At 38.2% G+C, this 12,786-nt stretch overlaps 1 protein-coding gene across 8 annotated transcripts in view; it reads right to left on the bottom strand.

Moving 5' to 3' along the window:
* The window catches only part of CD44 (CD44 molecule (Indian blood group)), a 51,008-nt gene that overhangs the window by 13,209 nt on the left and 25,013 nt on the right, over positions 1-12,786 (bottom strand). For 3 of the 8 annotated variants that reach the window (XM_014937168.1, XM_014937167.1, XM_014937169.1), the window contains exons 5-11: positions 12,412-12,651; positions 10,911-11,006; positions 6,863-6,985; positions 5,609-5,734; positions 4,804-4,923; positions 3,891-3,995; positions 1,704-1,883 (exon numbers count right to left, since the gene is read on the bottom strand). In XM_014937168.1, the coding sequence (XP_014792654.1) occupies positions 1,704-1,883; positions 3,891-3,995; positions 4,804-4,923; positions 5,609-5,734; positions 6,863-6,985; positions 10,911-11,006; positions 12,412-12,651 (990 nt within the window). The remainder of the gene's footprint in view (positions 1-1,703; positions 1,884-3,890; positions 3,996-4,803; positions 4,924-5,608; positions 5,735-6,862; positions 6,986-10,910; positions 11,007-12,411; positions 12,652-12,786) is intronic. The other 5 variants (XM_014937172.1, XM_014937173.1, XM_014937174.1 and 2 more) reach the window with 3 other exon arrangements.

Here is a 12,786-nt window from a genome sequence, read left to right on the forward strand (position 1 = left end):
AAATTTCACTGTTTTACTAGTAGTAGCATCTCCAGAAAAATTGACAAGGTAATCTGACAGAGGGGAAGGCTAGCACATGCAGCAGGTTTGTGAATGGTGCACACAATAAATAAGACAGCATTCAAATGGAGAATATTTGATATTGCTGTTATTTAGAGAAATATGATATTGTCCATATCAGCCAATCTGCTGCTTTTCTTAGACAGTCACAGCAAAAGAGTACCCAATGTAGTATAACCCTTCTTAACACCCCCCAACCCAATCAAAAAAACTCAAGAAAATTGCTACAGTGTGTTAAAGTTTTAATTGCAATTAAACCAAATTATGTTGCTATAGTTGTATAGTATAGTATCTTATCATATTTATATATATCAGTAATGCATTGCACTGCATCAGCAGGCTTTTAAATAATCTTGATGAAACATATGGGTTTGATATCTTAGAGATATATGGGGTTAGGGACTGCTGAAGCAGTGAGATAGATACACAAAACTTTTGCTAATAAGATTACCTTTCATTGAAGGAATAGACACATTATACAGCATGTCAAATAATGTTTGATAAGCTTGTCTTCAGTGGCCTGTATTTGATAATCTGCAAGAGCAGATGATGACTGTAGTGCTTAGTAGAGCACATCAGTCATTACTAGTAAATTTGGTACACTCACAGCAACAGAAACTAATATATGTCAATTCTTAGTAGCGTTTTAGTTTAATTTGATCTTCTACATTTCAATTGCTTTGATCAATGGAAGAGAGAAGCCTCTCTTTTATTCTACATTATGCTTTGGTTTTTTCCCTTCAGCAGCAGTATCACCTTGTCATAGTTCAAAACTGGGGTGAGTAGATATTGTAGATCCAACAATGACTTGCAACACATCTCCTAAACGCGTGAAAACTACAACAGACATTATTATTTTTGCATTCCACAGAATCCCAGAATGATATGGGGTTGGAAGGGACCTCTGGAGATCATCTAGTCTAACCCCCCTGCCAGAGCAGCTCCACCCAGAGCAGGTTGCACGGGAACATGTCCAGGAGGGGTTTGAATGTCTCCAGAGAAGGAGACTCCGCCACCGCTGTGGGCAGCCCATTTAGCCCATTCACCCATTTGAGGGTGGCAGCTCTGCCACCCTCAAAGTAAAGAAGCTCCTCCTCATGTTTAGGTAGAACTTCTTATGTTCAAGTTTGTGCCTGTTACCTCTTGTCCTGTCCCTGAGCACACTGAAAAAAGACCGGCTTCATCCTCTTGACACCCTCCCTTTAAGTATTTATAGGTGTTGTTCAGATCCCCCCTCAGCCTTCTCTTCTCCAGACTAAAAGGCCCAAGTCCCTCAGCCTTTCCTTGTAAGAGAGATGCTCCAAGCCTCTAATTATATAATCATTTAACATTCCATGTTTCCTATAGAAATAACCCTGGTAGATAGCCTGTTAAAACCTTGTGACTGCATTACACACAACAGTTCCAGAATTAATCTACTATAGGCTTGACAAGCAATTCAAGTAGGAGAGAAAACAAACCTACAGGAACAGGTTCTGAAGAATAGAATAATTTTAAAAATAATAATATAACATCAGAATTGCTCAGGTTTATTCACAGAACCTCTTTTATGGCTTCAGAATGCAAAATTATTAATAAAAAATCCTAAAACCAAACCTTTAGTAAATGCTCATAATTTACTAAAACATGACCTGTAACATTACCTGTATGAGAAGATTCTTTTTCAATATCATTTTCCCCTCCAACAGTAAATTCATGCTGTTCAGTACTCCCAGTGGAATTTGCAGGATTATGTTCTTGACTGATCCATCCATAATGAACACTGTGTAATAGTGGATGTGGGGTTGGTCCTTGACGATTTTCATTTTCACTTGTAACTAGTGCTAATAAGATGATGATCGAATCAATAAAGATCAAAATACCCAACACCAGTCATATTCTCATCTGCGTGGGTTACACAACAAGGGTGCTTGGCTTTTGTGTTTTGGCTTTCTGTTTTCATTGTAACATTTGATGTGAAATGAAAGATGACAGAAAGCAAAAGTCCTTATGGAAACCCTGTCACACAAAAGCATCACCAGGATTGGAAGAAGATTTAAGGGCACCAGAAATTATCCCAATGACCAATGGCAGAGGAAAGCTGTAAGAGAAGTAGTGGAAGAACATATAGAAACAAAAGCCTGTATCTCTAGTTCATGTTTACCAATACTAACTTAACTGTTGAGTCTGTGTATTCTGGCTTTTTAAAAGTGACAACATGATGAACTTTCTGAGTTAATATCTCAATTATGCAATTGCAAGGCTGGATGCAAGGAAATGTCATTTCTTCTGGGTCTGGATGAATGAAATAAGTCAGTTCATATCTTCAAAGTCGAAAAGCATGATTGTTTTGAACTCAGTAATAATTAAATCTCTTACTGATAAAATAAATTAATTGCTCACTCTTTAATTAGCTGTTGTTTACATAGCAGAAGATGCAGTCAGAAATCACCTTATGTACCACCACCATAAGAGATTTTCTAATGAACATTAAAAGGCTTAGAAAAGACACACCAAGAAAAAAAAAAAAAGAATACCTGTAACACTAAGATAAGCATTAGAACTTGGTTTGAAATATATTTGCCTTACGTGTCAAATGTTTCCGTGCATGATATATTAAAGATAAAGCAAAGGTTCTTAATCAGAGCATGCAAAGAATGAGCTGGACCTTAGGGACTATTTCCCAAAAAGAGAAAAACTGGAGGAATATTTGTATTCACATTCAGGTAATGAAATGTTCATTAAAAGGGTACTCATGTGAATGCAATTCATTATTTTTGTAATTAAACCCAATTCATATAGATTAACTTGTAAAAAAAAAAAAAGTTAAAATTAACTAATTTATGAATACAACTGATCTAACAATACTTCGGAACTAAAGGAAAGGTATTGCAAAAATTGTTTCTGAATGATTATAGCACCTGTTCTGATGCCAATTGTATAAACATTTACTGTTCAATACAATCTTGGAATGAGACTGCTATTGGAGGCAAGTCGTATAAATCCAAAGAATTACTACAGGATGTAGAAAATGCTTGTCTCTACAGAGCTATAAGAAGGTTTTCCACAAGTCCCAATGAAATGTACTTCTTTTTGGTACAATCTAATGTTATACAATTGCAAGGCTGGCTCCCAATCTAGCTGTAAACAGCTGTACCTCCAGCTATTTGGTTTTGAACCTCTCCTTAACAGGATAAAGCTATGCATTATAGCTGAAACATCCTAAAAACAAAGCTTATATCCAGCTATGCTTTTAAAAAAAATTAAACTGGAAACTATTTTGGTACACGGCAAAAACAGCTGGAGAATGGACTCTCTAAGCCTTTGCCTACAGAGGTTTTTAGTCTTGAATAACATAAGCATATGTTCAGTATTTCAGTTGGCTAATGGCACTAACACTGGTAGCAAAATGTTCACATTCATCTGGAGGTAGTGTATTACCCTTTGTAGCACAGTTCCATATATTTGAATCACTGAGTCCCTTTTTCGTCTGTCTTCAGTTTTTACAATAGAAATTTTGAAGCGGAAAGAAAAGGAATATTTTTTCCTCACCAAGGTGGGCCACCAAACATTACAATCTGCTCAGTTTTTTACACTACTGGCAGTGCAAGTTTTAAAATCCCAGAGATGTGAGGAAACGTGGCAAGCAATGAAGTTGAAATGCAAAAGATAGACTTGAAATGACAGATGAATGTTACAGATGCCACCTCTGAGGGCTCTTACTCCAAAGGTATTATACTGAAATGAAGATAATGGTATGAGAATTGCAACCAGTTGCACCGTAACAGTGTTATACTTCACTAAATTATGTCACAAATCTGAATATAATCTGAAATGCTTAATTGATTTACCCCTGCCAGCAGAGCTAGGATACTGCTCCTCTTCATCTGTATAGGCGGGGTTCCAATGATTTTGTGTGGAGACTTCCAGAAGTATTTCGTGTTGCGAATCCGTAGCTGTTAGGACAATGGAGGATTCAACGCTGACCATGCTTTACATCTACCACTATTACTTTACTGTTAGTGAGTGCCATAAAGGTGATGGAAAATGGAAATTCATGCATCATAGCTTAACTGTAGTCTCTCCATTCTTCTTATCAAATCTCTTTACATCAAACCAGTTTTCTTTTCTTTTCATTGGACAGATGCCAAGTTTCCCAAGAAGAATGGGGAAAACAAGGAATGGAAAAATAATGTATAGCAGAAGTAGTGCAAAACAATTGCAGCAGTTATAGACATTTAAACTCAAGTTTCAAGAATAATGCTGGATCTAAAGCATATGATAGATGTCCAAATACATGTAAAACATGCTTGCTAAGTACTCAAGAAGTAGTCATATTCATGTTAAAATATCCACCACCGAGCTTAAAAGCAAAAAACCAAAACCACCATTGACAGCCACCACGAAGCCAATATTAGTCAAGAAAGTTACAATACAATTGAACAAATAAAATAAAACTTCCACAGGAATCTACGATCAGAAACTGTATATGTTTTCACCCGTGGAGCATGCAGACACCACTAGCCGTAGGAGGTTTTTGGAATGCAACACACCACATGGAATAAGTCACCAATGCAGAGACTCCTTCTATCAATATGTCCCTCATATGACTTCTCCAATTATAAGAGAGGCATTTCTGAAGGAATATTTGATGAGAAGATAATCCAATTTCCACACAATATCAGTGCGGCAAAGGAGGAGAAACATCGGGTAGGAGAGGAAAAAGAAGATGGAAACCATCCAAAGAGAAAGGAAGTTCCTTACTAGTACTTGGAGCATACTCATCCTTGGCCACACTCCTGTCCCAGTCTGGAAACACTGTTGGGTAAATCGTTTCCTCCGAAGAGTCTTCATCATCTGAACCATTGCCACTTGAGGTCACATCTGCTGTGATGATGTTAAATCTGCCATTAAGCCCTAACCCACAAGGTATTCTGCTGACAGCAGTTATGCTCTCCTGTCTTCCCTACGTGCAGCCTTACAGTCACAGAGGGGAGTGTACAGCATCATGCTGCCCACAGTCTATATCTCCTCCTGGTTCTTCCACCTGCAAGCCATTTGTCACTCTGCCATGGCCCTGCTGAAGCTGCCCCAACGTGGCTCCTGGCTACACTTCAGTGCCCTATACATGCTTGTAGCACTAACTATACTCCGGCCTCTTCTAGCAGGGTGAGCAGAATGTACTGACTTGAAAAAATTTTCTTCCTTTCTCCCACAGATCTTTCTCATTGGAATAGTCTTCTTCTAAATTTCCTCCAAACAGGAAAGAAGAAAAACCCAAGTACATCCTTTACAAAATGACTCACATACTCGTCCCTTTCAGACAAGCAGAGTTCGTCCGCAGTACACGGACAATGGGGACAACTGCTCTATCGCAGCTAAACGTACAGCCCCTGAAAGATAGCCCCCTATTTTTCTTTTCCCTCTTCAAACACCTGGTAACAAAAAGCAGTGACATATACCACACATTCAACCCCCCCACATGCTTAATGCTTCTGAAGCTTGCTGCCCTGGTGCTATGGTTATTCAGCCCCTAATCAAAGCCCCCTCTTAGCACGACATTCTTTACCCTTGGTTGCTTGCACAGGTTCTTGCGTCTTCTCTCCAGGATTTGACCACCACCAGTGGTTTGAGAATGGATTCCACCAAGCTTGGGTGGTGGCCTTCTCCAGGTTGTCATGATGAGGCCTTGGAGCTGTTAGGACATGGTTCATTCAACCAAGATCTTGTTACTGTTTCTTCAGAAATATTTTTCTCCAGCAAAGTCAAGTTCACCAGCACCAGCACCCTGAGCATGCTCATGCCACCGAGATGGATGTGAGTGCAAGGTAAATGTATAAACTGTGGCATCATCGCATTCCTCAAACACTTAGCCAGATGCAAGCACGAGTGTCAGTCACAAGAAAGAGCATGGTCCCTTGAAAGGAGCTGTCAAGAAGCCCTGTGAGTCTTTGCTATCCCTTTACATTCAACGAGGTTAATGAGTTTCACAGGTTTTGCCAGCAGGAGAGATTAGATAGCCTTAGATAGACTCCAGAATGAGGAATGTTCACCAAGAAGACATAAAACCACGTACAAAAAGTGAAAGAAATATCCATGACAGGCAAAATGACACCCAGAGATAAGCACACACATTAGTTCAGCCTTCTTTACCACTGAGAACACCATGAAGACAATGCTGCCAAAGACCTGGGCTCAGAACTACCGCCACTCCATTCAAATGACACATACACTCCCCTTGGCCTGATGCTGTCAGCAGAATCCACACCAGAAACACTTTCCAGGTAGGCATTAGCGTAGCATGGAGAGAGAGGTGCAGCTTTACTCCTATCACATTACTGTTTTCTCAGAACATAGCATTTCAAATAGCAAAGTTCCACAGGTTTGTGACAGGCTTTTGTGACAGGAGATTTTTGTTTAGAAAAATTACAGGAATTACAGCCTTTTTGTCCACTGTGCTAGGCAAGCCAAATAGGTATTGGCTTGCAAACAGAAATAATTGTGAGACTTGTAGAGAGGCTGCAAACTCCCTCTAAAGAATTATTCCTTGAAACACCACATGTCAGGAGGGAAGCCCACAAATCAGGTATGAATGGAGACAAGACATCAATTCCAGAATCAACAGAAGATGGTGCTTCTAAGTATATGGGACTCACAAAATCTAAATGGGGTTTCCTGTGGCATGTGAGATGTGTTTGAAACTAGAGTTGATAAGGAGGGCATCCAATTTCCACACAATATCAGTGCGGCAAAGGAGGAGAAACATCGGGTAGGAGAGGAAAAAGAAGATGGAAACCATCCAAAGAGAAAGGAAGTTCCTTACTAGTACTTGGAGCATACTCATCCTTGGCCACACTCCTGTCCCAGTCTGGAAACACTGTTGGGTAAATCGTTTCCTCCGAAGAGTCTTCATCATCTGAACCATTGCCACTTGAGGTCACATCTGCTGTGATGATGTTAAATCTGCCATTAAGCCCTAACCCACAAGGTATTCTGCTGACAGCAGTTATGCTCTCCTGTCTTCCCTACGTGCAGCCTTACAGTCACAGAGGGGAGTGTACAGCATCATGCTGCCCACAGTCTATATCTCCTCCTGGTTCTTCCACCTGCAAGCCATTTGTCACTCTGCCATGGCCCTGCTGAAGCTGCCCCAAGCTTGGGTGGTGGCCTTCTCCAGGATGGGAGTGCAAGGCAAATATATGAACCTGTGCCATCATTGCATTCCTCCCACAGCAAAAGTATCCAATGATTTTAGTGTAAGTGAAGTTTGAAACTTTCTACTAAAGTAAAGATTGCGTTACCAGTTCTAAAAGTCTAGTAAAGTCAATGAATTCCGCACAGCATTTTTACACGTGACGGATCAAAATATGTACTGTGTGTGAAATACACCCCAATATTTTGACAAAAAGCATTCGAGGCTAATAGAAGCTGAAATCACCATTGAAACTGAAATCCCTCAAACAAGTCAAGTGACAGTCTAACCTTTCTATCTGCCGTTATTCATCATGCAGAGTTTGTGAGAACAGCTGCACTTCAACTCACACACACATTCAACAAAAGAAAGCAAAGTCTACTTCAGAATGTTTCACTGGAAATATTTTCTATCCTGGCAATTCCTTTCAAGCAATATTTTTATCAGTATTTAGACCGTATAACTTCTATATCTTGAAGATGAAGAAATTATGTACTCTTTTTCATTAGGAAAAAAAACTCTAAACAATTAATTCAGAAAAATACCTTGAAGACTTACATCAAAGACAATAGTTTAGATCAGTTTTTGTGCAATATGTGAAAGCATTGCAGAATGCAAGAATCAATGTTCTAATGGTCAAACAGGATAAACTCATGTTTTTCAGTAGTTATGGTTTTCTTATTTGTTAATTGCAAATTGTACAAAGTATATGGGATTAAACTCAGAACTGTACTTTTTCAAGGTGTAGCTATTTTGGCAGCTAAACCTAACAGATTTTGCCTTTCTGAAAAGCTGTCCTTGACTGAATAAATATTGTCTCTTCTCACAGGCATGAATTGCTCCTTAAACTTACTACTACTAGTACTACTCTAATGCTGGTGTCAGAAGATGGGAAACTTGGACATTCAAAATCTGATCTCTGAGCAACAGACCATCAAAAACCCAGGTGGTCTCAAATTTGGAGCTTTGGGATGGAACTGTGAACCAAATGATAATGCCAAAGCATTGGTTTACAAGAAAATAACTGAATAACTAAATAATTGCCATCTGACTTGCTGCAATCATGGCAAAATTCACACCTCTACCTGCTTTCCACAACAAGCCTTAGGAGCTCATTTTCTGAAGTGACAAATATGTATTCATGGCTTCATTCCACATACAAAATGCCAATGAAGCTGCTTTCCTGTTAGATCAGCCAAAGTAGAGTCATCAGACATTTTTCATTGATGAGGCTTTTTTTCAGGGAATGCTCCAAACCAAATAAAAAGAAAATCCACCAGGGCGTAAAATTTACATCTATGGATGAACAAAACCAGTCACAGTTACTGCTTGAATAACTAGCTCTGGTAATTTAGGGAAGTATCTCATTGATCAGCAACAGAATTCTATGACATCTGATCCATCTGATCCTATAGGTGAATCATAACTTGTGAATAAAAAAGACAAAAGCTTGCTTCAGACAGGAAACTTCAAAGCCATAGCAAAAAAGTGTTTTGATCAAGCTAGACACCTTTTCACCAAACTTTAAGTTTACAAATTGTGTTTAGTATAGATGGAGAGCCACCAGTTTTGTTTCTCACTTTCACACACTATGGAGTTAGATAGATATATTTTTAGCCATGTGTATGAATATATATCATTAATAGTTTTCTTTACTTATTTCTTAATTTTCTACTTTTCTGTCTATAGGATTTTTCTCTGGGAAATTCAGTCGCAGCCAGGATATTCCAATGAACCCGCACTGTTGCACAATGTAAAAAGCAGACATTGGGGAATGGCTTTATCTTCTTTTTTGTTTGTTCTCCATATAACTTTCTCCTATGCTACTGCATATTTGATGATTTCTCATGGAGATGCATAGCTTATACTTAGCTCCTGAAAGGGGTGCTAAATTACTTATTTGTTTGTAATGCAGTAAGATTAAAAGAAATGGGTCTGTTTGGCTTTGAAGTGATGTTGCTATGTAATAGCAGCACCTTCATAATCTTTTTTTCCAGAGAATCGATCTATCAAATCTAAACCAATAAGCAATCATGCCAATGTTATCACTTCTGTCATATACATATATCAGTATTGACATATTTTATTACATAGCTCTATAGTTATTTTGATCTATTAAAGTCTTAAATAACTCTAACTTTTCTTCTCTAATATAGTCATGTCCATGAGAGAGATCTGTTAGCAACAGGAAGGGATATATATATATATATATATTTAGGATCAATACATTTGATAATCAAGTTGTACAAGAAAAACCCAAAGCTTTTCTGCCTAGAAACACTGCACAAGTTTTTGCAGTGGGTACAGAAACATCTGTACAAGGAAGCATTAAGACACACACACACAAAAGTAAATAAATATGAAGGAAAAATCACCACCAGATCAACCAAACTCCAGGTGAGAGTCCCCTGCCCCTTACAGGCAGTATTTCGAAGCAAAACCTTTCCCTTGAAACAAGGACCAAAAAATTCTCTACTTGCTTTCATGGTTTAGGGGAAAATGAACCTGATACTTCTTTTTTTCATCTACATATTTTTAAGGTGTTACTAACCTTCGTATCCTATGAAACAAGATGCTTGGTTGAATGATTTGTCTTTTAGTAAAGCTTTTGCTAGCTGTGTAAGACATACAATCATTCTCACTCTTATGCTGTGACTTCTATGTACAGTGAGAAAGGCACTGTCCCTCAAAGTCATGTAGACCATTTGATCATCTACCAGCAACCAACAAACAATTAATCAAATTCCTCACTGTCACAGGCTTCCATGGTGGGGAAAAAAGAGTAAGCAGGAAGAAACTTTCATTTCTTTCAGTTCAGTCTTTACAAAAGCATGCCTCTGTAGATCTCTGTAAAAACATTCTCCCTTTAGGTTTGTTTTATTTTGGGGGGCAAAGATCTTAATCAATCGAAACTTAAGAACTAGATATGTACAGTTCTACTTTAAAACATGTAAGATGGCTATGAAAGTTTTTTATTTGCTATCATTGCTGTGTACTATATATCTGATAAAAACATCACAAGCAGTTTTTCCCACTCAATGGGAACATTACAGCTACTTAAGGACAAAGCAGAGAAAATGGCTACTGTTCTTTTGAACCCTCAAAGCCTGTAGAGCCATCACAGACCCCCTTTTTTTCTCATACATATTGCCAACAACATGGACAAAATTAGTTCCGGCAGTGCACAAGTAGCTTGGCAATTGGAACTGCCATGTAAAACACTGCTTTGATGAGTGAGGTTGTGGTTTTGACGTGGATTGCGCACATTCACAACTATAAATATATTAGAATCACAGACACATTCTTCACAAATTGACAAAAATGTCCTTTTCCACATCAGAAATAAATTGACTTCAAGTGGTAATTGCTTGCACTAACTTGTGGTGCCTCATGGAATAAATAGATTGATAAAAAAAGCAGTGAGAAATACAAAACAATAATCTTTCTGAACTCATGTATAAGCACTGAAGTAAACATACAGTAAATGTTTTTGCTCCCCTTGTCTCAGAGAGTGCATTTTATTTCTGACTTAATCAGTCCAGAAAGTACTGTCTCTCAATATTTTCCCAAAAATGGAGATGATGTATACTTCCCACTTACCAGAACACCCTGCTGTAAGAATAAAGCAGTTTTAATGCAATTTCTATTTGATATAGTTATTATAATACATAAATCTTACTAGTACTCGCAGGATACTGTCCATCATCTTTTGTAGGAGAATTATCCACTGCTGTCACCAAAGGGATGTCTGGTGATACAGGAGAAGTTTCGTCATCTGTATGGTGATGGATGAATCATTACTATTTCATTAACTGAATTGCAACTCATTACTCACAACTACTTCAGTTATTCTATACTGCAAGCTTCATTCCTTTATTTGTTGTTCCAAGAGAGAAGAAAAACACAGACTAAGTTCTTCAAATAATTCAATGCCAAATAGCCTTACTTTACTAACATAGTAAGGATATAATCAATACACAGATTATTTCAAGAGTATATATTACAGTGACTATGAACATTCTGGCAATGATCTGTTCACGTGATTCAAGCTCTAATTGTACCTGTATACCATTGTATCTGTATACCAATCCCCCATCTGGACAGGGAGTCCAGAACAATGAGTGGAGTTACCTGTATTCCCTGCTTTACTGAGATATATTCTGAGTTTTAGTCCAAAAATCTAAACTCTGGGTGTAAGCAGAGTTGATAAGAGTTGTCACGGCAAGCAATTGGAACACACGGCATACACTTTGGGGAATGGCTCTGATCCTATTTCCTCAGGACCAGAAACTACCGATATCCTTCACTGGGAAGTTATTCGTTTTGATAAAAATGAAGTTTTTCGATTTGATAAAAAGCCTGTAGTCAGAGGTCATACAGTAAGCCCCAATGTACCTAGAGGATGAATTATATTTGTATCCCTTAGGTTCAATAGCAGCAAGTGCTTCAGACCTCTGATAATTTCAGCCACACAAGTAACATAAAAGATGAAATAAAATACACGCCACTTTCGCAAGAAAGCAAGATACACTTGCAAGGCACTCTAATTTGCAAATTTTCAGTGCAGAATGCCCTAGAAAAGAGTATGGCATCTGTATTTTGTAGGGCTTCATGAAAATAGAATTTGGGTTTACCACCTAAAGGAAGAAGACACTAAGAGCAATTTAGTCTGACATTTTAATCTCTCTGTGCATTTGGTAACATGCTGTAGTGGGGTGTCCTAAAAACCCCCCTGTATTTGTACAAAGAGAAATTACTTGTACTGTAAACTTGTCCTTGTTCCTATTACTTAATGCCAATTCATCCTTTTTGAGAACAGATAAGAATCTGTCATCACTTTCTCAACCTTACTAATCTCTCTGTGTTCATTGTTAGATATGTTTTTGAGCCTTTAATGAAACAAACATTTTAATAAGAACAAGAGCAAATTCTTAGAACCATCTAGTCTCAACATTCTGGGAACATCTATGTGCAGCCTGCTTTGTAGTCCCATGGAATCAATATTCCTTAGAAATCCAGAATGCTTCTGTTTTCTTTCAAAGACTTACATTCTCCTTTTATTTCTGCAGGATAGAAATTAGAGATGATGCTTCTCATTCCCTCATGATATCCTTTACCTAGCAATGTAATCTTCACTCAGTTATTACAAATAAGATATAGTGGAAACCTACTGTCCTTACCCAAATCTTCCCTAGGAATGTCTTTTTCACCCCCTCCAGAAGAATGATCTGGCAGCTGTGACACTGGAGTAGCACTTCCATAATATGATGGGCTGGATCTCCTGACGGAGGTATCCATGGGAGTTGTATCATGTGTTGATCCACTTCCTACATTTTCATCATCTGCACCTGAGGTTGAGGACTCTCCGCTATGACGCGTGCCATCTGGATTGTAACGTGAGCCATCTGCATTGTCAATGACTGTTGGAAAGAGGAAATTAAGCACCTGATAAAGAAATATTAGCAGCTCTGAGGTGCTAAAAATGTCAAATACCTATATAAAAAATGTTTGGTAGCACCTCAAGACAAACCAAGCTCCATAGGATTTAGGGGAAG

This window comes from Calidris pugnax, unplaced genomic scaffold (assembly GCF_001431845.1).
Source record: "Calidris pugnax isolate Ruff unplaced genomic scaffold, ASM143184v1 scaffold3, whole genome shotgun sequence".
In the NCBI taxonomy this organism is placed as follows: Eukaryota; Metazoa; Chordata; class Aves; order Charadriiformes; family Scolopacidae; genus Calidris; species Calidris pugnax.